The sequence below is a fragment of the Zophobas morio genome, unplaced genomic scaffold (assembly GCF_036711695.1).
Source record: "Zophobas morio isolate AGI-343-1 ecotype UQ-CSIRO unplaced genomic scaffold, CSIRO_AGI_Zmor_V1 ptg000023l, whole genome shotgun sequence".
Lineage (NCBI taxonomy): Eukaryota > Metazoa > Arthropoda > Insecta > Coleoptera > Tenebrionidae > Zophobas > Zophobas morio.
In genome coordinates this window covers 9,142,076-9,167,831 of record NW_026972128.1, presented here as the reverse complement: position 1 = coordinate 9,167,831, position 25,756 = coordinate 9,142,076, and the positions used below count along the sequence as shown (strand labels likewise).

The window sequence follows — 25,756 nt, the reverse complement described above, 5'->3', positions numbered from 1 at the left end:
CTTTTACAAGACTATAAATTAAAGAAACAATATATATTTTCACAACATTTAGGTACATAAACAATCTTCTTTGTCTTGACGTCATTGGATAGGCAAACAATCATTTTACTGGAATTTTATAATTTAAATTTTCGTACGTATTACCATTGTCTTATAGACATGTGATAACTTTACGAAAAAGGAACAATTAAGAGATACTATATCGTCAAAGTTTGCTTAAGTAATTACTGTTTCAGTGTATCATATAACAGGTCTATTATTACCTGCTAACGACTTTGTGCTAACACCACGCGGAGTGAAGCCAAAATGCTGTTTGAAGCAGTTCTTTTCGGGCTGTGTGTTGCGTTATTTTTTATACACATTTTGTGTTCTTGTAAATATTACTATGACCAGAACAATCAGAAAGATGGTAAGAGTACGTTAGAAATAATGATCGACTTCAAATGTAGTTCTTTTAAAATCAATTGCTTTTACGTCAGTCCTTTTAAAGATAAGATAAGGATCTTATTGTTTGTAGAACAAACAGAATTTGTTTGTGCGATAATATCTGGTTAAATTCCAAAGACTGTGGCGTCAGTAATTATAAAAAAAAATACTGAATGAAAATATTAACGAAAAAATAAAATTCATGATCATTCAGGCATTCTTAAAACTTTTTTGTGGTGATTTCTTCTAGTTGTTTCAGTGTTTTTTCCTTCTTGTTGTAGATGTTTGTATTGTACTTTGGTGTTAATAAAATACAAGAAATTACAGATTTGGCTTTCGTATTTTATTTTTTAAGTAGAGTTTAAATGCTCTCAGTTATACAGGGTGTTTATGAAATGTCGTATAAAGTGTCAAGTTGGCTTTGGAAAATTTGTCACAACATTTTTAAAAGGAATGTTCCGCTTCCATGAGGTAGGTAGCAATCTATCATACGAGCTGAATTAGTGGTTGTCCACCTATCAGACAGCAAACACTGTCAGTAGTCATCATTCATTACAACGAAGCGGCAAAATTCACGAACTTTCAACGCCAACCTGATGTGTGTACAGTCTTACGTAGTTTGACGAATGTTTAGGTTAGTTTAGTTCTAGAGTTTGCGAACAATTTGTATTCCTCCTCGATAAAATTTTATGTGTGGAAATCAACTTACACCATTTAATAAACTTTTTTTTCAGCATACTGCTTATTCAAACATAGTTATCGGTATAAATTCGTTTGATCTAAAACTGGTCAAGGTCGCTTAATGTTAAAAAAACTGGGTCATTTCTTTTGTTGACTAGTGTTGCAACAAATAGCAAGTTCAGTGTATTATGTGTTGTATATCGCTATCAGTCACTCGTTCACCTTCACGCTAATTATGGTTCGACACCTCAAGATTAAAAAATTTTCCGCCTAAATATGTTTGCTATCACCGTAGTCGTTAAATATGAAAATAAAAAATTTTCTTGCTTTGTTAAACGTAATTGCCATTAATAACGATTAATATTTTAATACGGTAGAAATTATCGCGGATTTGTCTTACCCATTCAATTTTACGACTTCGTCAACAAAGCGTAGTGCTTACCTGCGTTTTAATAACACGTCTTAAGACACCTTTAGGTATTGTTAATGTTATCTTATCGGGTTATTTACAGTTAGTCTCCTGAATAAATATAGTTTTATTAACAATTTAGCTGCTTACATGCAGAAGTTTAGTGCGCACTCAAATTTGAGATGATTTTGGTGGTTTCGAAGAAAAATGGTCGAGCACGAAGATCAAATTGGTTTTCTTATTGTAGTTGTAGTTTTGGTGACGCTAATACTTGGGATTAGGAAATATCTGCAGTTCAAAAAAAAGCTGTTGAAAATGAATATCCAAGAACGTCATGCAGGCAAGTAGTAGACTAATTAAATAGTTTCTTACGCTTTCGAGTAAAATCAAAATCGAAAACGCAAATGATGAGGTCTTATAACAATATCTAAAAATGCAGACTTGTATGAGTAATAAATTTTGACGCTGTTCGTTAATTTATCTTATCTTTATACAACTTTTATTTTCTCGCTTTTAATAAATCGTTTCGTTTTATGTTCTAACGGACAATAGTGTCGTGCCTTTTATTTTAGTAAGTAAACATTTATTTTACTTTAACATCTTTATTGTTCTTCCGTTTTAAAAGAAGAAAGTAAACAAGAAGGTCCAAGTTGTAAAGATAATTTTATGTGGCGCTAAAAATAATAATTTGTTACTGTGACTTGAAAATAGTCTTAATTAAATTCATCTTATAATTAGATTTAATTGTCACGTGTTACGGATGGAATGTAACTACAGTCTGTATGTTGGAGGAAGAAAACATATTCACAACCGTGACGCAGTATTTTAAGCAAAGATTATCCGATAAAAACATTTTTGGTCGTATTGTAGTCAATTGTGTTTATTGAACACCTCTAATTACAATAACTATTAATAAATTAATCCGAACTCACTGCCACTTTTAATCCTGTTTAAAATATTGCTTCTTTGTGGAGAGCTTCCGTTTCTCCAATATTACGGTACTAAAACTTACGTGACTCTACCGATTCCAAAACGATTTCGCCAGTCCTCAGCGTTGAATATTTGATTTTCGTAATAATATGTTTTGATGATCATGACTAGATCTTTTTTATAATATTTTTTGATACGATAATTCTGAACCTGCCTTATCGAAATAGATACAGCATGTGTGGATTAGGTATATTTATCTGTTACTGATAACGTAACACTTAAACAAAAAAAAATTAAATATGGCAGGTCTAGTGTACTAAATATAGAAATACACACCTAAGTTCTCATATTTGCTTCCCCCGACCATAGTTACCTTGTTATGCAGTAAAAGCTCAGTTTAATACAAAATTAGAGTTACGTTTTTACCACCTTCCTACTTTTTAGTGGCAAAGGGAAGCGCTTTTTTTTTTCAACATAATAAAGCCATTTTCTGCACAAAAACAGCCATGATTTAGTATAAAAAGAAATTTTACCTCCCGAGCATAATTTCGTATTTTCTTGACGTTTCATAGCGCCTAAGATATGAAAAAGTAGTCTCAAACTTTTGCAAAATAGTGTACTTCTTTACATTTACTTTGTTTGAAAATTTTATGTAGTGGAGTTTTTGAAAAAAATCAAAACTTTATAAGAAGCTAGCTAAGGAAGTATTACAAGCTGAATGTTTACTTACATGTTTTCTCTACACACGTTTCATGACCCCTAGAGTATGAAAAAATAGGTCCCTCGTCTGTCCGTCGACTGTGTCAATTTTAGTTAGAAAGAATTTGGACTGTGAGACCAAAAACTCAATTTAGACGGTTCCAACCTGGTAAACGATCATGTATTGATTCCGACCGTGGAAGCCTCCGAAATTAGAAAGAAATCTTGGAAACTATCGAACCAATTGTTGTCAAATCTGATATGAATGTTAGGAACATTGTGTAGACCGTAAAACGCTTACCAAAATTTATCTAATTATCTCCACTAATAGTCTGATGACGTCACCTCAAAATTTTGCACAGTAAATTCTATTTAAATTGTATAAAATAACGTGCTCCGATATTTGTACGTACCATCCAAAGTTTATTAATTACACAAAGTTATTTCACAGTTTACATCATTATAATGTATAATCTTTAATTTCGTAGCTACTTCCTTCTGAATGTATTTTCTAAAACGGTTACTTTTTGCGTGCTTTTTTCAGAAAAACGATTTTTGGTACAAAGTAATAAACTGTATTGCCAGGTGTCCTTGTTTCCAGAGAAATTCTATTTCCAAGATGCAATGATACCAACGTACTTGTTGAGTTTAGACAAGCTTAACACAAGTCGGTGATAAACAACTTTGCCTTTGAGACAGTAAAACTTTAAATCCGTTCACTATCTTATCTACTTCTATTCAAATTTTTATTTTAACATCTGCTTTGTCCAACAGTCGTGAAGAATTGATGACAGCGTGAAAATGTTGCTCTTTATTTGCTTCATCGCGTTGTTCTTCTTGCTTATCTTCCTGTTCTTCGGTCATGGCATTAGCGAAAATTTTAGACGAGTAGGAACCCAGGAACATTTTTCTTGTAAGAGCAACGAAAATTTTGTCATTCTTAACAGATCCATTCAACAATCAATACGTCAATATTTGATTTACAATCAATAGACTCAATGCCGTACGTAAGCTTTTAATCATTTCACTTACAACTTTTACAAATATGACCATAAATTTCTCATAATTATCATCTACATGGGTAGATTTTATCTTATCTTAATCCCCACAATTTATGAGTTCGTACTGATCCACACAAACTTGCATGCTAGCAGAAACGGGTGTTTTGTTAAAAGAAAGAATGTTCGGTGAGCCGGTCGCTGTTTCTATAATACTTGTTGTTGGTGTTGTTGTAGTGTTGATTGTGGCAGGAGTGTGCATAGTGGCATGTTTTCGCCAGAAAAGTGTTCAAAATACCGGAGGAACAGATCAACAAACACGCCACCGACGATATATAAACAGAGGTGGACGGATTGTCTTAAGTGAGTTTTGGAATTTTTTGTTCAAGATTAAAAGTCATAAGATAATTCAACAATCACCAAGAAAGCGTTAGATAAAAATGATAAGGTAGCTATTTTTACGTTATGACGTTTTTTACTAACGAAGTCTTAATTATCTTTGTGATGGATTGTTTAGTGAAGTTTTGAACTGTCCACAGAGTTGCATAATGGTTTGGTTGATACTGGCACAAAATAAAGTAACAATTACAATTCCGTTTAGATTTAAGTGTCACTGGTTTAATATATTGTTGACTGGTGTACAGTTTCCACACTAGGGAAAAAATCTGGGTGAAAAATGAGCTAATTTTCAATGATGTTGAAAAAACTTTACTAGGCCAGACAAGCTTTGTAGCAGCAACAAATGTATGAAAGGTCAAATTTATATGCCATTATATACAGCCTGTTATTGAAAGGTACGTACAAAATAAAATCGGCAATTGGTCTCGAAGTTTGGGTGCTAAAAGTTAAAAAAAGTTCAGGTAAAAGTGTTCTTCTGTTAGAGATAAAAATTATTAAAATTTATGTCCAAATTCGTTGTACGCCTCTGATAAAAAGATCATCTTTCGTTTCTATAGCAACATTTAGTCTTGACAAAAGTTTTATTGTTACAATTGCTAGGATTTACTAAAATAAATTAATTTTACCTATTTATCCTTCAGTAGCGTCTAAAAAGATTGGATAAGGGTTAATTTTCCCCTTAAAATTTTGATAAGACAAAATAAGTTTTTCCGACTTCTTAGACTTCGCGAAGAACTGTCCATTTTGTTGTACGTACCTTTCAATAACACCCTGTATATAATTTGAAAGTTACAGCTGCCAAGCCTATCTTAAAATTTGTAGTAGATCAAAAATGTTTACAATCTGGCACTCGTAGGACTTCATTTTTCCACTGGTCCCAAATGAATTAAGTTTGTAGTAGTGTTCATTAAAATCGAGTAATAACCTGAAGAACAAAACAAAATAGGTACATTTTGAAAAATCTCTGAGAATTTTGTTAAAGCAATGGATAACGATTCTTACACTAGACTTCACCTTCTAATATATTCTGTAGAATTGTGTTTAGTTTTGTCAGTATTTTTTACACAAAGGTCACATTATGAATATATTATTTTAATAAGAGGATTTTTCTAAATTACATCAACATTTTGTATGTTTTCAAGGATATATAATTTTTATAAAAATGTGTTTACCTAACTTCCTGTTTTTATGTTTTGATTTCGATTTCGTAATTCTCTAGAGATAGTATTGTAACAAAGTTATTTACATTTGATAACATTTTTACTTCCTGAGCGTGAGCCAATATCGCCCATTGGACGAATGACGACTTTCATATTTTCTTGACATTTCCTGAACTCTGGAGCATGAAACAATAGGCCTACTGTTTTCGTTTGTCTGTCCTTCGTTTGCCGTCTGTCGAAACTACTGGATCGATTGTCAAGTCGCATATGTATTTTAGTCATCGTGTAGATGGTAAAATGCTAACCAAAATTTGATCATCTCCACAAAAAAGTGTCAAATTAAATGTTATAAACACACACTTGTCGTTTATCAATCTGCCTTGATTTTTTACCCCAGAGATCCAGATTTTTGGAGAAAAAAACTGCCAAATCTGATACTCCGAAATCTTGTAAACGTTTTGAGGTTATCGTAAGGATAATAAATCGTTAATCAAAATATATTCGTTTATCCCTTTCAAAACATTCATGACGTCGCCTCAAAATTTTGTCGAATAAATTCTCTCTAAAATGTGTCTGTACCTGTGGTTTATCAGTGCCTTTATATTTTTTAGAATTGTTTATACCGAGTGAAATTTTTCGAAAAGGCTGAATGTGTTGTATTGTACTTCAGTTACGAAGGGCAGCATGATTTTTTCTTTGTTAAGAACCGAATACTTAACCCGACTTAACCCAAATCCATACTTTGCTTTTCTTGAAGGATTTGTGACTTTTAAATATACATTTTTTAAAATTCTTATAACTACTAATCGTAACGTAAGTTTAACATTACATTTTGATTACACGTTCAATTTTCTTTCAATTTTTAACGACTTCCACCACGAGAAATGAACTAAAATTTTAGAAACTCAGATTACGTTCTTGTCGCTTTATCTGGTTTATCTCTTTTTTTTTAAATTAGTAAATCTGATTATTTAACTTTGATGGGGGTAAAATTATCTTTATGTACAGTGTATCTTAGTCCTTCTTTGTTACTCTTACGAAAATTTCAGCTACAAGGCTTTGTTTTGTTGTTTTGTAGACCTTAACATACATTATGTCGGGTGTTGTTGGAATTGGAATTGTTGGTGGCTGTTGTGGTTTGCTGATTTGTTGTTGTGGAATAGCAAAAATTAAAGAATTTTGCTCAAAACACCGAGAACCTGATGCGAATATTGGTCGTAAGTACGATATTTAGGAAATTTCTCTATGATTATTGTCCATCCCATTTTCTTGAAAATTCGAGAATACAGTCTGCACCCATTCAAATTGATATACGAGTCCGTGCTAAAATGTTAATGACGCCATCAAAAATATTTTATATGGAAAAACTCACTAGAAACATATAGCTATATACGATGTTCTTTTACTCTGATACTATTTTATTTTGAAACGATAAAATTGAATGTTCGGAAATGTTGCAAACGTTTTAAGGTGAACCGTTAATCAAAATGTATCCTTCTCAAAACATTAATGACGTCGCCTCAAAATTTTGCCGAATAATTTCTGCGTAAAATGTCCATATGAGACTATACTTGTGGTTTATCGGTGCGTTCATATTTTTTAGAGTTGTTTATACAAGGTGAAATTTTATTTTTCGCAAAAAACTGGTTATACTGTACTTCAGGAACGAGGGTAGCATGACGTCTTTTTTTTCTTGTAAGGAACCAAACATTATAAATGATTTAAATTCTTCCAACAATTAATCGTAACGTTAACAGTACGTTTACACATTCAAGTTTTCTCTCAATTTTTATTGAATGAACTAAAATTGTAGAAATACAGATTTGGATAGATTTTGTGGTTTTATCTGGTTTATCTTCTTTTTTTTTAATTATTAAATTAGATTTACTAAATTAATAGGGTTGATGGGGGTAAAATTATCTTTATGTACGTGTATCTTAGTCCTTCTTTGTTACTACTTAGTCTTAAGAAAATTTTAGTTACAAGGCTCTGTTTTATTGTTTTTATAGACATACGTAATGTCCATAATGTCCAGTGTTGGATTGACTGTTGGAATTGCAAGCGTTGCTGCCTGTTGTGGTTGGGCGGTTTGTTTTTTTGGAATATTGAAAATACAAAAACTTTGCTCAAAGTCTCGAGAACGTGATGCTAGTATTGGTAGTAAGTACGATATTGAAGAAATTTTTTTGTGAAAAAAAGAAATAATATATCTGAACAACAATAAAATTGTACAATATAATTTGTAGTTGAGCGTTTAGCATGTCGGTGATTAAACCACACTTACGGTTTAATTCCAAGGATAACTCGATTACACAAATTATATTGTTCGATAGTAATCCTACATCCGGTGATGGCAACATAGATAATCGGTTGTATCGATATTACTAATGATACGAGGGAGTATTCATAAATAGCCGACCTCGTGTTTTGGGGAGATTTGACGCTGATTTATGGTTTAGCTATTTGTACAGCAAATTTAATAAATATAATTAAAGACGAACAAGTTCATTCAACAATCACCAAGGAAGCTTTAGATAATGTAGCTATTTTTGTGCTATAACAATGTTTGGTGATTTATTATGTCAAAAATAAATTTAGTGGGATATAAGGGATTTCGGTTATGACTCACTTAGGTTACAAAGTTTTGCGCAATTTAATCGAACCAATCAATTTAATTAAATTAAAAAGAATTTCCCATGTTAAACATGTTGTTTTTAATGCAAACAGTGGAAAGAATAAAAGCAAAACAATGATAAAGTGGGAAACTAAATGTAAGTGTTCTGTGGGTTTCATTTCCGCTGATCTTATCAAATCATACATCTACATATTTTCGTTTTCTTCATTGTGAAAAAATCTCTAAAAAAGAAATATCATGGCCGTGTTCTAATCAAAAACTATTAATCCAAAAATAGGAGTAAGTTGCATTTGTTAGATTGATAGCCTGGTATAGTGCTGCAAATGCTGGTTCGTTTTTATGACTGCATCCTATTGTGAAGGAGTTAAGTGTTCCACAATAGGCCTGTGCCGCAAGTAATCCAGCGGTCATAAACCATCAAGGGACCAACTGTCTGCACTACACAGGGTCGTATGCGTCCGTAAACCTTTAAGATGATTTATGGCACGGCTATTTACATATTCAATAGACTTTATAATACTTGCGGTAATTGAGAGTTGGACCACTATACTAGCTTAACAGATAACATTGATCACTGCTTTCTTATTTGTAGATATACAGGGTGTTATTGAAAGGTACATACAACAAAATTGACAGTTCTTCGCGAAGTCTAAGAAGCCTGAAATACTTATTTTGTGTTATCAAAATTATAAGGGGAAAATTAATCCCTATCCAACCTTTTTAGACGCCACTGAAGGATAAATAGGTAAAATTAATTTATTTTAGTAAATCCTAACAACTGTAACAATAATAAAAAAATAAGAGACCCTTTTGTTGCTACAGAAACGAGAGATTACCTTTTTATCAGAGGCGTACAACGAATTTGGACATAAATTTTAATAATTTTTGTCTCTAAAAGGAGAACACTTTTACCTGACCTGTTTTTAATTTTAGCACCCATACTTCGAGACCAATTGCCGATTTTATTTTGTACGTATCTTTCAATTACACGCTGTATGCTAGAAATTTCCGTTTAATATTTAATTAATTTAATTAATAAATTAATGAGGTTATATATTATTGTCAATCACTGACATGTGATGAAGATTCTGGTCCTGTGAATAGTAATATTATTAGTACTAATGGAACGGAAAGACTACAAAGTAATTAGTGTTCTAATTTTAACAACAGGTGTTTGTCGATAGTATTGGCGACGTTAGTGTTATAATTCGATGTCAAAATTGCTCACTTCAAATAACAAAGCATTCTATGTAAATGAAAAGTAGTTGAGAAAGTTTTTATCGAAGGTGTGTGACACTGCGCCTTGCTACTTTAAATTTTTAGTTACGCATTCGTTCTCATTTATGTAAGGGATGAATTACGACTTTTCTAATTCTTTCAAAATTGTAAAAATAATGTCTCTCTCGCTATTAGCTATTAATGATTGATGAGATTTGATTTTAACAAGATGTCCGGGTGAAATTCCTTGGCCGGCGAGATTCCCCGATTTGGTGCCAAATGATTTTTTTTGTGGAGGCATTTGCAAAATCGTGTTTACATCAATGACATGACTTACAGCAAACTCGAATATTTAAAAGCAGCAATAAATGTAGAAAGTGCTGAAATAAGTTGCTACCAATTAGCAACAGAAGAATTAAATTAAACTAAATGGCCAACTAGCTAGTACTATTTTATCACGTGATTTTTTTTCTTTTTATCTCATTACCATTATTTAACGTGTTGCTGTAAAATAATTAAAGAGTCAATAATTTCAATTTGATTTTACATATAAAAACCCGTATGTTCAAAAAATTATTCTACACCCGGTATATTTCTAAGTAAAAAAATTATTAATCCAAAGCTTATCAGATTAGATTGATCGGAGTTTTTTTATTTGTAGGTATATATATATGTATATTGTATATATAAATTTCAGTTTAAGATTTAATTTTAAAAATAATGGCAGTGCTTGGCGCCACTGGTATATTGTTCATTTGTACATCGATATTTGTTTGTGTCGGTTTTTTGTTGATGCTTAAGTATTGTCAGGTCAAAACGAGGTTGGAATCTGAAGACAATGTTGATGCTGATTGTGTGAGCATTGATGCGATTAGTGCTAATAGAACGGAAAGACCAGAAGTACGTAATAATGCTGATAGAACGGAAAGACCAGAAGTACGTAATAATGCTGATAGAACGGAAAGAGTAGAAGTACGTAGTAGTGTACAAAGTAAGTGTGCTAATTATGACAGGTATATTAGTTAGTTAGTTAATTATCATTTCACGTAGTTTAAAACTCGTTTTTATAAGAGAAAAATAAATATCCTTTGCAAGAGAAAATATTTTTTCAGTAATTTTACTGTAACGATGATATAGTTAATCGGTTGTCTTAAGAATCCTGGTGTTATATTGATTTAGTGTCAGAAATGTCTGAGTTCAAATAACAAAGCATTCTATACGAAATGTAGTTGAGGAATTATTTTTTAAGTAGCTTACTACATTGATAAATGAAACATTGTTAAAATTTTATCTGTTTTTATAATATCGTGGTAGTGTAAATATATGAACCAGAATATCACTGGGCCACATTTTATTCCCAACCAATTAAATGGAAATTATTATTTAAATCTGCTGCAGGAAAGTGTAGTATCAGCTTTTAATGATTGATGAGATTTGTTTTTTTTTTCTTTTTAATTCATTACCATTATTTAAGGTGTTGCTGTAAAATATAATTAGGGAGTCAATAGTTTCAAAATTTTTGTTTTTACATATAAAACCCGTATGTTCAAAAAATGACTACATTCGGTATATTTCTAAGTAAAAAAATAATTAATCCAAAAATATAAGTAAAGTATAGTCGCTAAATTGATAACCTGGTATTAGCCTAACAGATAAGATTGATCGATGTATTCTTATTTGTAGGTACATATATATAAATTTTAGTTTAAAATTTAATTTTAAAAATAATGGAAGTGCTTGGAATCATTAGTATAATCATCGATATTTATTTTTGTCGGTTCGCTGTTTGTGTTTAAGTTTTGTCACTTCATAACGGGATTGGAATGTGAAGGCAATGATGATTTTGATTCTGTGAGCATTGATGCTATTAGTGCTAATAGAACGGAAAGAGCAGAAGTACGTAGTAGCACTGGTAGTAGTGTACAAAGTAAGTGTGCTAATTATAACAGATATAGTTTAGTTTATTATTTAAGTATTTTAAAACTCGTTTTTATAAGAAAGAAATAAATATGCTTTCTAAGAGGAAATAGTTTCACAGTAATTTGACTGTAGTGATGATATAGTTAATCGGTCGCCTTGAGAATGCTAGTGTTACATTGATTTGGTGTCAAAAATGACTCAGTTCAAATAACAAAGCATTCTATGTGAAATGTAGTGGAGGAATGTTCTTTAATTAAGTAGCTTACTACATTGATAATTGATATATTGTTAAAATTTATACTATCTGTTTTTCTAAAATCGTGGTAGTGTAAATGTATGAACCGGAATATTGGGCCTCATATCACTGGGCTATATTTTATTCCGAACCGATTAAATGGCAATTATTATTCAAATCTACTGCAACAAAGTGTTGTATCAGCTATTAATGATTGATGTGATTTGGTTTTAACAAAATGTCCGGGTGAAATTCCTTGGCCGGCAAGATTTCCCGATTTGGCGCCAAATGATTTTTTTTGTGGGGGCATTTGCAAAACCGTTTTCACATCATTGACGTGACTTACAGCAAAGTGAAAGATTTAAAAGATAGCAATAAATCTAGAAAGTGCTCAAATCAGTTGCTACCAATTAGTGGCAGCGCGAAAAACTTTTATGATAGATTAGGTACCATGGGATTAGGATTTTGTTTAGCTCTGCTAATAGTGATGCGTTTGAACATTTAATCTAAGTGCAATTATTATTGTAGCCAGAATGGCCAGAATGTCAAAGAAGTGAATTTTATTTGACTAACACGTCTCATGGCTAGTATCTAGTATTTTATCATAAATCGTGATTTTTTCTTTTTATTGCGTTACCATTATTTAACGTGTTACTTAATTAGGGAGTCAATAGTTGCAAATTTTTGTTCTGACAATACATATAAAACCCGTATGTTCAAAAAATGACTACATTTGGTATATCTCTAAGTAAAAAAATAATTAATCCAAAAATATAAGTAAAGTATAGTCTTTAAATTGATAACCTGGTATTAGCTTAACAGATAAGATTGATCGATGTATTCTTATTTGTAGATACATATATATGTATATTGTATATATAAATGTCAGTTTAAGATTTAATTTTAAAAATAATGGATGTGCCTGACACTAGTGTTTTATTGATTTGTGCACCGATATTTGTTTGTGTCGGTTTTTTGTTGATATTTAAGTGTTGTCAGGTCATGACGGGGTTGGAATGTGAAGGCAGTGTTGATTCTGATTCTGTGAGCATTGATGCTATTAGTGCTAATAGAACGGAAAGACCAGAAGTACGTAGTAATGCTGATAGAACGGAAAGAGTAGAAGTACGTAGTAGTGTACAAAGTAAGTGTGTTAATTATAACAAGTACGAGTAGTTAGTTAATCAGCATTTCACGTAGTTTAAAACTCGTTTTTATAAGAGAGAAATAAATATCCTTTCCAAGAGAAAATATTTTCGCAGGAATTTTACTGTAACGATGATATAGTTAATCGGTGGCCTTGAGAATCCTGGTGTTTAATTGATTTTTAGTGTCAGAAATGTCTCAGTTCAAATAACAAAGCATTCTATACGAAATGAAGTTGAGGAATGTTTTTTAATTGGACTGTAGTGATGATATAGTTAATCGGTCGCCTTGAAATTGCTAGTGTTACATTCATTTGGTGTCAAAAATGTCTCAGGACAAATAATAAAGCATTCTATGTGAAATGTAGTTGAGGAATGTTCTTTAATTAAGTAACTTTGATAAATGATACATTGTTAAAATTTATACTATGTGTTTTTCTAAAATCGTGGTAGTGTAAATGTATGAATTGTAATATTTGGCCTCATATCACTGGGCCATTTTTTATTCCGAACCGATTAAATGGCAATTATTATTTAAATCTGCTCCAACAAAGTGTAGTATCAGCTATTAATGATTGATATGATTTGGTTTTAACAAGATGTCCGGGTGAAATTCTTTGGCCGGCGAGATTCTCCGATTTGGTGCCAAATGATTTTTTGTGGGGACACTTACAACAAAGTCGAAGATTTAAAAGCAGCAATAAATGCATACAGTGCTCAAATCAGTTGTTATCAATTAGCGGCGGCGCGAAAAACTTTTATGCTAGATTAGGTACCTTGGGATTAGGACTTTGTTTAGCTGCTAATGGTGATGTATTTGAACATTTAATCTAAGTGGAATTATTTTTGTAGCCAGAATGGCCAGAATGTCAAAGTAGTGAATTTTATTTGACTGACACGTCTCATGGCTAATCGTGATTTTTTTCTTTTTATTACGTTATACCATTATTTAACATGTTACTTAATTAGGGAATTTAAAATTTTTGTTTTTACATATAAAACCCGTATGTTAAAAAAATGATTCATCCAAAAATATAAGCAAAGTATAGTCGTTAAATTGATAACGTGGTATTAGCTTAACAGATAAGATTGATCGGTATTTTCTTATTTGTAGGTATATATAAGTTGCAGTTTAACATTTAATTTTAAAATAATGGAAGTGTATGAAATCTTTGCTATATTGCTGTTTGCTGCCCTCGGTTTGACGTTTGTGTTTTTATGTTGTTATCGCGTAGCGATGTGGGGATGTGAACACACTGATGATTCTGGTTCTGTGAGGATTGATAGTACTAGTACTAATAGAACGGAAATACCAGAAATACGCAGTAGTGTACAAAGTAAGTGTTGTAGTTATAACAATAGCTGTTAGTTATTTATCTCTTATTTAAGGTAATTTAAAACACGTTTTAGTAAAAAAAAACAAATATGCTTACTCAATGAAAATAGTTTCGTAATAATTGCTCTAATACTGATATTGTTAATCGATCGCCTTGAGAATGCTAGTGTTACATTGATTTAGTGTCAAAAATGTCTGAGTTCAAATAACAAAGCATTATATATGAAATGTAGTTGAGAAATGTTCTTTAATAAAGTAGCTTACTACACGATAAATGAAATATCATGGTAGTGTAAATGTATGAACGGAAATATTGGGCCTCATACCACTGGGGTATATACGTGTTGCTGTAAAATAATTAAGGGGTAAATAGTTTCAAATTTTTGTTTTTACATATAAAACCCGAAAAATGATTAATCCAAAAATATAAGTAAAGCATGGTCGTTAAATTGATAACGTGGTATTAGCTTAACAGATAAGATTGATCGGTACTTTCTTATTTGTAGGTACATATAAGTTTCAGTTCAACATTTAATTCTAAAATAATGGAACTGTTTGAAATCTATATTGCTACATCGATGTCTGTTGTTGTCGGTTTGATGTTTGTGGCTTTATGTTATTATCGCATAACGAGGTGGGGATGTGAAGACACTGACGATTCTAGTTCTGTGAGGATTGATAGTACTAGTGCTAATAGAACAGAAGGAACAGGTATTAGTAATTTAGGTAGTTAAAAACATGTTTTGATAAAAAAGAAACACATGTGCTTCCTCACTGAAAGTAGTTTAGCAGTAATTTTACTGTAACGATGATATAGTTAATTGGTTGTCTAGATAAAATGTGTTCCGTATAAAATATAGTTGAGAGAGTAGCCTACCACATTATACTATTGATAACTGAAATATAGTAAAAATTTATACTATATTATTTTTCAAAATTTAAGCAAATTTCAAGGTCGACAACTTACCAGTGTAGTTAGCGGAGATCACAACCCTCGCAAAACTGTAGGGTCGCGGACGTTACAGTAAACAACACGTTTTGTTGTACATCTGTGTTGTACTCGTCTATATGTCTTTTCAAAATTTAAGCAAATTTCAAGGTCGACAACTTACCAGTGTAGTTAGCGAAGATCACAACCCTCGCAAAACTGTAGGGTCGCGGACGTTACACTAAACAACACGTTTTGTTGTAAACGTCTATAATATTGTAAACAAAAGAAAATGTAACTAAATAGTATGTTATATAACAAAAAACACAGAATTTATATTGCTTTCACTCTCATGTTTCAACACTGCTACTGTACATAACAAGGACTTTAGAGCCGTTTGCGTTGAGGACTTAATGCTGATTATTGTTGACATTAAATGCCAAATGAAAAAGTGACAAGCTGACAAGTTATTAGAAAAACATTCCGATTCAGAATCAGAATCGAGAGAAATTTGATTGGGGGGTATGTCTTCATATGGTGCATTACCCATTAAACGCTTCCAATCATCCCTGATCAGCCGTTCACAATGTCTAATAAAATTTTGCCATTTCCTGCACCTACTGTAGAAAGAGCCTCCCGCCATAAGGACTGTACAACACCAATAGGACCACCGCGTTCCCGAATATGTTTATTGTAATATAGTTTACACTCTCCCTACGCCAGTTCAACTGGATTATACTGACAGTGGTAGGAGTATTGAAAAATAGGTGGATAATTCCTCTTGCTCTCGTCACTGCCATAGCATTTACCCTAGACGTAATATTTATAAATCTGTTCTTTTAGGATCTCTGCTGGGTGCTTTTAAGTTGTTCTTCTAACTTCTCCACTCCGTAAGAACATAATATATCATAAATATTGCGATAAAACGCGCTCATAGAAACGATTCAAATTTAATGCGGTTCTTGACGTCTCAACTGACAGATCAGTCACTAGCATTGTCGATAAAGTAAAATAAGGAGGTGTAAAAATATACTTTTTCGCCAGCCGTCTTAAAAGATGTCACTTTTAACGTCAATTTTGGACGGAAAACTTGACGTTTTTGTGAGAGTAAAAAAAAGTTGCGTTACTAAAGTAACAACGTCATTTTTGCCTTTTTAATCCTAGCATTAATTTTTTTTTTTAATCCTAGCCTTAAAAAGTTTTCAATTGTTTTATTTTGAGAATGAAATGCTATTAATATTTTCCAATTTTATTATTAACTTACATTGTTATTAATTATTTAAATTTTAAAATTAATATTGAATGTACAATAAGAACAACTGCGATTGATTTGGATTAAAGATTTTCCGTCACTATTATCATTTTTCATGCGGTCAGTAATAATATTTTGCGCTAACACTTCTACCGCTCCTGCTGTCTGGTTGGTCACAGTGTCAAAATTCAGGTTTACTGCTCCCACATTCGTACTTATTCCGTCTTCACGTGTGATCATTCTATTCGTAGTTCCACTACTTGTACCTGATTCTTCTAGGTTTACTTCGCTCACATTCCTATTCGTTGCGTCTTCATGTATTTTACTTGTGGTTTCACTACTTGTACCTGGTTCTTCCAAACGAAAAATTTTTTTTGCTACATCTTTTTTGTGTTTAAGAGACTCTTCTATGTAACCTTCGGCTACACTGTCAGATTTCCACCCACCGTGCCTCTTGAGGGACGTAATATCACCGCCAGAATCCACAAAAAGCGTGGCAGAAGTCCGACGTAGGCAATGTCCGCTGTATTCTTTAAAGTTTTCTAGCTTTAAATATTTGGCTACTTCTTGGGGTACACCACTAATTTTATGAATGCCAACTACTTGTCGATGGCACATTCCGTCGACATATTTAATAAAAAACCGACCTTCATTAAACATTTTTGGACGAAGCGCAACATACTTTTCGTAAAATTTCAAATACTTTTCCCCCATAACCGTAAATGATTTGGGTTTTTTCGTTTTGGTATCAGGAATTTTTACCAATAAACCTGCTTTAATATTTTCAATATCTTCAGTTTTTATTTGTAATAGTTCGTGACACCGACAAGCTCCGCTAACGCCAAAGATTACAACAATCTGAAAAAAATTCGTAAAATAAATATAAGCTCTTCATTAGGTTATAAACATACTTTCATCATCAGGAATTTGAAATCCGGAGCCGTGTCTAAGAAAACTTCTATTTGTTCATTAGTTAAAACCCTTGATTTCTTTGGAACGTATCCTTCTCCTTGTTTCTTTATAAACGCTTTTAATTTTGAATACTTTCCGATTTCTATGCCATTTTTTATATTTAAAGTTGCTTTCACCATGGAATACTGCGACCACAGTGTGGATGACTTCATTTTTGTAGCCAATTCGGAAAAATATACCAATAGGACGTTCTCAGAATAAGTTTGAATCTTTTTCCCTTCGCACCATTTGATGAAGCGGGTATACGCGCACTCATACACTTCGCGCGATTTTGTTGGTAACAAGTTCAGTACCACGTTTTGTGCTTCTTCTAGCACATCGGGAGGTAACTCTTCTTCAGGATTCATTATTAACACTGCAAACGTTTTCACAAAACAATGGTATGTAAGCAAACAAAAAAAGCCTTGACGACGTGGATACCAGACTACTTTGCAGATTGATTCATTTCTGCTCGATATTATTGTTATCAATATTTTGTATTTTTGAGATTTACTTTTTGGCTGGCGAAAAAGTAGTATGTTTCATTCGGATTAAAAGTCAGTTTTTGACTCGCAATTTTGCATCCGCTCGGCTTCGCTTCGCTCCGCCTCGCAAATGCAAAATTTGCTCGTCGCAAAAAATGGCACTTTTAATCCTAATAAAACAATCTACTAAAACTACACAGTTAAGAGTAAATTTTTGGGTTTTGCGTGTCCTTGACCTTCGCGCCCATTTTGAAAAATAATATACTGGGTTTTTTAATCCTACTTGCTGCTTTGTTCGTCTTTGCGTCATATTTTTTAATAGTAACAAGGATTACCTTGTTTTTCCACTAAACTACTTGATAAATCTCTTGACAATATGTTTGACACTTACTTATTGAATACTAATGCTTGAAAATGTAAATATACCCATAGAATTTATACATACATTTTTCATAATTAATTCAACAATACAAGTAAATTATGGTCGTCAAATTGATAACCTGGTATTAACAGATAAGATTGGTCGCTTTTCTAATTTATGGGTATTATGGAGGTTTCAGTTTGACATTTAATTTTAAAAATAATGGAGGTGTTTGTTGTAATCTTTGGTGTATTGCTGTTTATTTTGATCAGTTTGACGTTTCTGATTGTGTGTTTTAATCAGTCAAAAGAAAGTGAATGTGAAGACACTGCTGATTCCCGTTCTGTAAGCATTGATAGTACTAGTGCTAATAGAATGCAAAGAGCAAGAGTACGTAGCAGAGTACAAAGTAAGGGTTCTAATAATAATTATAACAGGTATTTGTTATTTATTCCAGATAGTTTACTCGTTTTTATACGTAAGAAACAAATCTGACTTCTTGACGATTCTAGTGATATAATTTGATGTCAAAAATTTCTCAGTTCAAATAAAAATGAATGTAAAAACATGTATGAATGTACTCTGCGTCTCCTGCAACAGATCACTATTATAAATTCGCTTTGCATATTATCTGTATCGTCAAGAGTATTAAAAAAAGTTTTACTATCATTGTCCAAAATTACGCTAAATTTCAAAAGAGTTGCACTTATGAACTTTGGCTCCTGTATAAGGTAAGAATGGAAACTTTCGTGATCATTCATGGTTTAAGTATTTGTGCAACAGACTTAATAAAATAGCTTGAAGATAATCGACTTAATTCAACAATCATCAACCGCTAGATAAGGTAGTTATATATTTTTATATTATAACAATTTTTATTAACAGACTGTTAATTACCTTTTTAATTATTTTCAACAAGTGCTATTAAACCCATCAGACTGATTTTTGGCTGCATTTGTGCTGACAAAATTCCTATACTTTCACTAGTTTGTCTTATTAGAAATTATATAATCAACTTCTTCAAGTTGCTAAAATATTCACAATAATTTATGAATTACAGAACTTTTCAGATATTTGGTGTGTCAGTTCACTCTAGAGTATTCTTTTTTTAATACGGGGTTTATATAGAGGGAGAAAATTTATACCACTATTTAATTAAAATTGAAACATTATCTACCTCTATCATCTCATGATAATAATCTTTTAAAACAAATTTCCTGGTTCGAGTACCTTCCTGTAAGTAAGTCATTTTTAAGTGGCAGTTATCTGCGCCAGTTTATAGATAACATGTTAAAATCTTGACAATAATCACATCATTAAACTTCATCTTTTAAATATAACTTTTTACTCTTTTTTTTTCGAAAATCTGGCACTACTTTCCATTTTTGATACATTCTAACTTTCTAACTATTCAACTGCTCCAAAAATGGCGGTACCCAAAATTTAGTTCCAATTTTTATCTTTTCCGTTTTTTTATTCCTAGAGCTCATTGGTAGATTCACTACTTCGAATATGATACGCATATATATCTAAATCCGTATTAGATTAACCATCAGTTTGATAAGAACGTTTGTCACAGACGGTGTTTGTAGTGAAATATATGTAAATTTGATAAATTAAACACTGTTCAATTTTACGCTATTGAGCTTTGTATTTAAGAACAGAAAAGGTATTATTGCTTAAATTTGACACTAAATGTTTACACTTACACTGCTGACTGTTACATCTGCTACTTATCATTTCGCGATAAGTCGCCATTAGTACTAACGAAAAGATACGTCAGTTGATCTTATTCAGGTATTAGTATCGGCATGTGCGTCAATAGATTGTCAATATCAACTCCCCTATTGTAATTTCTGTGTATTTGTTGACGCAAATAGTGAATAATTAGTTTTTGAATTAAATAAATGACATGATTTAGATTACGGCAAAACATTAATACTTAAAATAAGAATTGTCTGGGTTAAAAAAATTTCAAAGTGGCTTTTAATCGTATACTATTTCCTCTGAAAATGCATTTTAAGTTACATATTATAAAAGTATAAACCAACTTCCAATAATTCAGAAATTGATAAGATGATATTAGCTCAATAGATAAGACTGATCGCTGTTTTCTAACTTATAGATACCTATATAATTTCAGTTTAACGTTTAATCTTATAAATAATGGATGAAACTGCGATTGTTATTATATTAGTATCTGCATTTTGTTTGTCGTTTGTGGCTTTCTGTTGTAAAGCCTTAGCACGTACTCAAGCAAATGCTGAATCTCGTCCTGCAGCTATCGGACATACTAGAACTAGAACGAGGCGTGCAGAAACATCTACTAGAATGCAAAGTAAGTGTTACATTTGTAAACAAAGATGTTAGTTTCACGTGTTTGTTAAATTGTTGGTATAAAAATAAGGGAGGAAGATCATTGTACAATGATAACTAAATTTCGTAATAATCTTATTTCCTTGACGATAATATGGCTATTCATTCTGTCGACGATGTTAGTCATAGTGTCAACGATTCGTAAAAGTGCGTCTCATTTGAGCTGAAATTGAGTCAAGTTATTCGTTTTCCTTCGTTATGGACATTTTAATCAATTTTTTAATGCTAGATCATGCTTTTCTTAATTGATTTATTTTAGTCCTTAATCACTTTATCGTAGATAAATTGCCTTTCCAAGGTTTATCCTAGGTATAAAATTTGTTAATTCTTATGTTTTTTTTCAAAATGGTCGTACTTAGTGTGAAAAAGAACTTTAAACTACGAAAAAGTTCAAGTGTGGGATTTTGTGTCCTCTCTGTAGGGTACGAAGAAACATTTTCTTAATGTCAAAACCAAGGCATGTTTTTGGAAAACTGACTACATTTTGTATACGATAATACGTGCAAGATTAAAAAGGAGAATAATACGTCGGCTCAAAAAACTTATCTAGTGGATGTAGACTGCTATAGAATTAAATGTACAAGGTCATTTCTTATCAACACAAATTAAATTGCAATCTGTCATACATTTAGCGTGAGAACTGTATATTAAAGTAGGGTTCAAGGACCTTCAAGTTGAAGGTAGAGGAGTTTAGATAATTTTAATATCTCCACTCCGTTTTCAGGAAATTCCCTCGGCAAAAGTGGTATAACTTTATAAAATCTAGAAAAATTTTGGAAAATTTTAGAAGAAAAGTTTTAAACCACAATTTTAATTAATTATAGTGCCAGAAGCAATACTGCATTTTTTAAATACTCCAAATTATTTAATTTAATTTCGTGTAAAACAGTTTTCAGTTTAGAAATTGACAACCTATTCACACTTTTTTTTTTTTCAATAAATTTCTATGTACCTACAGCTGCTTCAGCGATTGTTGAGAAACCGTAGTCGAATTTAATTGATCTACTTTTTTTCATCTAACAATGTATAGTTTAGTATGTAAACGATAATCACGGTTAAAGCGATTAAAATATGTTAATGTTGCAATCATTTAAAGTTGGTAGACCTTTAGTTAGTGCAATAATCTCGCCTTATTGCATACATAGTAAGGCAGCATGAAGCATCATGGCCGATAAGATATTTTTAGAATTATTAGATAAGAGTAACCATGTATTTCCGAGTTTCCAGATTAAATTTAGTTTAGAAATTTCTTCCTAAAATGATGGATGACACTATTTGTGCTATAGTGGTCATAGCTTTAGTAGTAGTGGGTTGTATGATTTTTGGTGGTAGAGCATGTCTCAGTCGAATGCCGAAATCTTCAAGCAGAATGGTACATCGAAATATAATTGTTCACAGTAAGTCACATTTTAGTTTAATCCATTTTTCATCTATGTGAGCCATGTGTTACTACATCTTTCTACTTAATAACGTTTAAATATGATTTTCAATATTAATTTATTACTTTTGAAATGAATTTTGTATTTTTTAGACTTTGGATGTAGATTTATATCAGTTTTACAGTGTTATAATTATAAAATGCAACGTCTAGTTTTAATAATGTCTAACTATTGCCAATAGGATCACCTTAGACATGATTCGTGTGTGTGTGCATTCCAAGATTAGTAATAATTGCGCAAAGCTGCTTACCTTTTTTGAGATCACTTCAAGAGTAATTTTTTCTATGTCTTGCTGTGTAAAGTTTATCGCCCCTGAGTCAATATTTTATGATTCCTTGTAGGTATGGTACATTAAATGATACTTAGCTATAACAAGTTGAACAGTATTCCAAAAGGTGCTAACTTAGCACTTATTTGATATTCTCTAATTCTATGTAACAGGCATATCCTTTTTACCTGGTTTAAATGTGAACATTTTCGGCTAAAATTGCCTCCACTAGTTTTAAAACTTTTAAAAACTAATACCACAAGTTAATGGAAGGATTCTTTAACTAAATGATTCTTGACAAAATCATCTAAATAGATTATGAAATTTTATCAGTCGTTGTAAACATAACTTAGAGAAATAAATTAGTGTATTCATTGAACTGTTTCTTACATTTTTAATTTAAATTTGATAGATAATAATAATTGACATTTGTTACCGTGGAACGATTTTCATGCTATTTCTGAATACTTGGGAAATCCTGAATCCCTAATTGGAGGTGACCAAATTTTTAACGTAAACTTACATTTCATGTCAAACTGGATTTAATATCAGTTGAGTTGTTCAAAGCACCCAGAACGAGGTGGGAAGAACGAGAACACAAATCTTACTTGTTTTTAATTTAACGTCAAACTAGTCGTTGGACGGAGGTCAGTCTGCCAACACTCGACGGTAAATTGCATGGCTACCAATTAAGGCTGTCAAAATTACTAAATTCTATTTTTTCAGTAACTGCAATGTTAACAGTTTAAATATCGCTTTATTTAAATATGAATCAAAATGAACTTATGCACCTTTAACCTGGGTACGAATTGAGAAAGATGTCATTATTCATCTTTGAGTAGTACTGTCAGAGATATTGCGATGAACAGGATATAAGATAACTTGACAGCGAATTGTTTCAAAGTATAATTAATTTTTATTCTCATTGGTGATGATTACTACAATCAAATAAGAAAGTCCCTAAACCAAGTTGATGAAACATTAGTGACGAAATTTGAAAAAGCCTCTCAGATATGTTAAAAAATTGCGATATTTTGATAACAAACTGACCCTGTCAATGTTACGTTGTTACAATAAAACATTTTTAGTAAAACTTGACACAATTTACTGATATTTTAAAATTAGGTGGGTAATACCTAATCTTCTTTTTTAATAACACTTAAGCTGATTCTCATTTAAGTATAATTTTGTTTTCTGAAGAGCTTCCACAGACTGTCAAAACCGCTGTGATATAAAGAACATTACAGAATGAATTTTTTGATTTTTTTGACATTACAGAACTACGACCAACTGTAATCAAAGAAATAAGAGGCAGAAATGTGATTTCTAGAATTCATTACAGCAAGATTTTCAAAAGCACAACGTGAATATCTAAATTTTTTAATTTCGATTTTCTTTAAACAACCACTCCAATAATTTATTATTACATCTGAAAGTAGGACACTTATTGCATTCTAAGAAACTCGTAATAACTGTGTTAACATTGTGCAGTTTAAAAACACAATTCATTCCCGCTATACATTCAGTTTTCTATTTTTAGTTTAACAGCTTTTTCCAGTAACGGTTTGACGTATTTAGAATCATTTTTGAACTTAGACTCGTGGAGTGTGCTCTATTTATATCCAAATAAAAATCAGAGATAATTCCAACAAAACTTGAAGCTCGGCTAGTTTTGATAAGATTAATAAAAACCATTTTGTTTTGAATGTCTGTTCGGTAAAGTATGTCTTCAGTAGAGGATGTCATTTATGCTTTCATAGTACTTTTTGTTTGTTTTTTGTGCTTTTTGTTTGTGAAACTTGGTTGTACGACATACACGAGAAAAATTCGTAGAAAAAGAATACAGGAAAGAATTAGAAATAACATTTTCATTTGTAAGTATAGTCACGACAAGAGTAACGTCTTAATTAAAAGTTAATATTAATTGTGTGGATAGGATATTTATTAAACTGGATTGAAGTTAGTTGAATATTGGTAGTAAATGACACACACACTCCCAATATATTAATATTTATATGTTTAATTAAGTTTTCAAGACTGACATGGTACTTAAGTGAGTTCCAAAGTTTGAAAATCGTTCGTTGAAGGATAATCAAATATCAAGTACCTAGTGCAAGTTTCTCAAGTGAAGCAGCCCAACCTTGAAGAATTTTTTGTAAATATCTATATAATTTAGACTTATTTACTACTAAAAATCAAATTCTTCCACTCGATTCGTAAATACTTTGGTGAAATTCCTTATCTGACCTTATTGCATTGACGTATTTATCTCAAGTCGCCACCGATGTACGCGAGTCACTACGTTGAGATAAATTATCAAAATATCTAAGAAACAATTAGGTTTTATTAATCTTATGTACGAACGATTCGTACTGTTGTACAATGTTTTACTAAAATGACAACAACAACTCTGATAGCTGCTATAGTTAGTGGTGTGGCATGTGTTGCTTGCTTTCTTTGGGCAACGTGCCTTAAATATTGCCGCAACAGTAAAAATCCCGGAGGTAAGAAGAAATTCCTTAACTAAACTGATTAAAATTTTTTTGCATATTTATAGAAAGCGCGCTCGACCTTGTACTCGAGAAAAGTAGACAATTTAGTTAAATAATCATACGTCCTCGGCAAATATTTATTTATCTCCATTAAAAACAAATAATAAGTTTGAAAATCACGAGTTCAGTCGTGCCGTCAGTTTATCGTAAACAACACTACAAATGTTCGATGTTTCGATTTCCACAGTACTCTTCTTGATTTTTATCATTCTATTGTACATTTTGTACGTTGTTTTGCAATGGAAAATTGGAAAAGACCACAAACACTATTATTTAGTTCCTCAGTCCTTTAGTCGTGACATTGTTAGTGAGTTGACATTGATGGAACAATCACTATACTCTATATACGGCGCCTAAAAATCTTTTCTTTGTTACAGCGAACCAACAAGAGGACATATTCAACATAAGCAGTCGAGTACAAGGACAAGGACAATGGCCGACACATGATGCTCATGTTTCGTTAGACCACTTCGCGATAACCAATGAAATTAACAAATACAACGACGGTACGTCTTCGATTATTTTGTGTTGTAGAAGTTGCCTAATCGTGTTGTTACAGATCCTCCTACGTACGAAGAAGCAATGAATATTGCTGCATCGAACAACAACAATACTGTCGTACCTGCAGTTGTACCAAAGACTACTATTACTCCTTCTAGTACCACAACCACTACTACCACCACTAGTACTAGTACCAGTGCTGCGAACTGAAGTATTCAACATTCGTTTCGACTCATGTATATATTGTATTATATTTCAAGCGAAAATTTGTGATAAGTTTGTGTGAGAATGAATCTAGTATGATCGTCACGTGACTTCCGTATGATATGTATGCTTGAATTAATTTTAATTGTATGATAAAATCTCAGTCGGATTTTTTTAAATATACCTAGGACTAAAATTGAGTTTTAGTTTTATTGATCTTTTTCCACAAGAACGAACAAAATAGCAGA

General features: G+C 31.8%; 2 protein-coding genes across 16 annotated transcripts; one reads left to right on the top strand and one right to left on the bottom strand.

Moving 5' to 3' along the window:
* Window positions 1-236: 236 nt before the first annotated feature.
* LOC135134590 (ELMO domain-containing protein C-like) lies at window positions 237-25,708 on the top strand. Of its 15 annotated transcripts, none has more exons than XM_064063295.1 (4): window positions 1,643-1,856; window positions 4,381-4,506; window positions 25,181-25,309; window positions 25,363-25,708. In XM_064063295.1, exons 1-4 carry the CDS (start codon window positions 1,724-1,726, stop codon window positions 25,512-25,514), a joined length of 540 nt encoding a protein of 179 aa, XP_063919365.1. In that variant the 5' UTR covers window positions 1,643-1,723; the 3' UTR covers window positions 25,515-25,708. The 15 variants fall into 15 exon arrangements, with proteins under 15 accessions (XP_063919379.1, XP_063919365.1, XP_063919376.1 ...); XM_064063296.1 differs by lacking the exon at window positions 1,643-1,856 and adding an exon at window positions 3,917-4,058; XM_064063300.1 differs by lacking the exons at window positions 1,643-1,856; window positions 4,381-4,506 and adding exons at window positions 4,677-4,721; window positions 7,712-7,862.
* LOC135134589 (uncharacterized) lies at window positions 15,417-18,283 on the bottom strand. The gene is made up of 2 exons (XM_064063294.1): window positions 17,283-18,283; window positions 15,417-17,229 (listed from the first exon to the last, which is right to left on the bottom strand). The coding sequence occupies exons 1-2, from the start codon at window positions 17,688-17,690 to the stop codon at window positions 16,399-16,401; spliced, it is 1,239 nt and encodes a 412-aa protein (XP_063919364.1). The 5' UTR covers window positions 17,691-18,283; the 3' UTR covers window positions 15,417-16,398.
* Window positions 25,709-25,756: the final 48 nt, after the last annotated feature.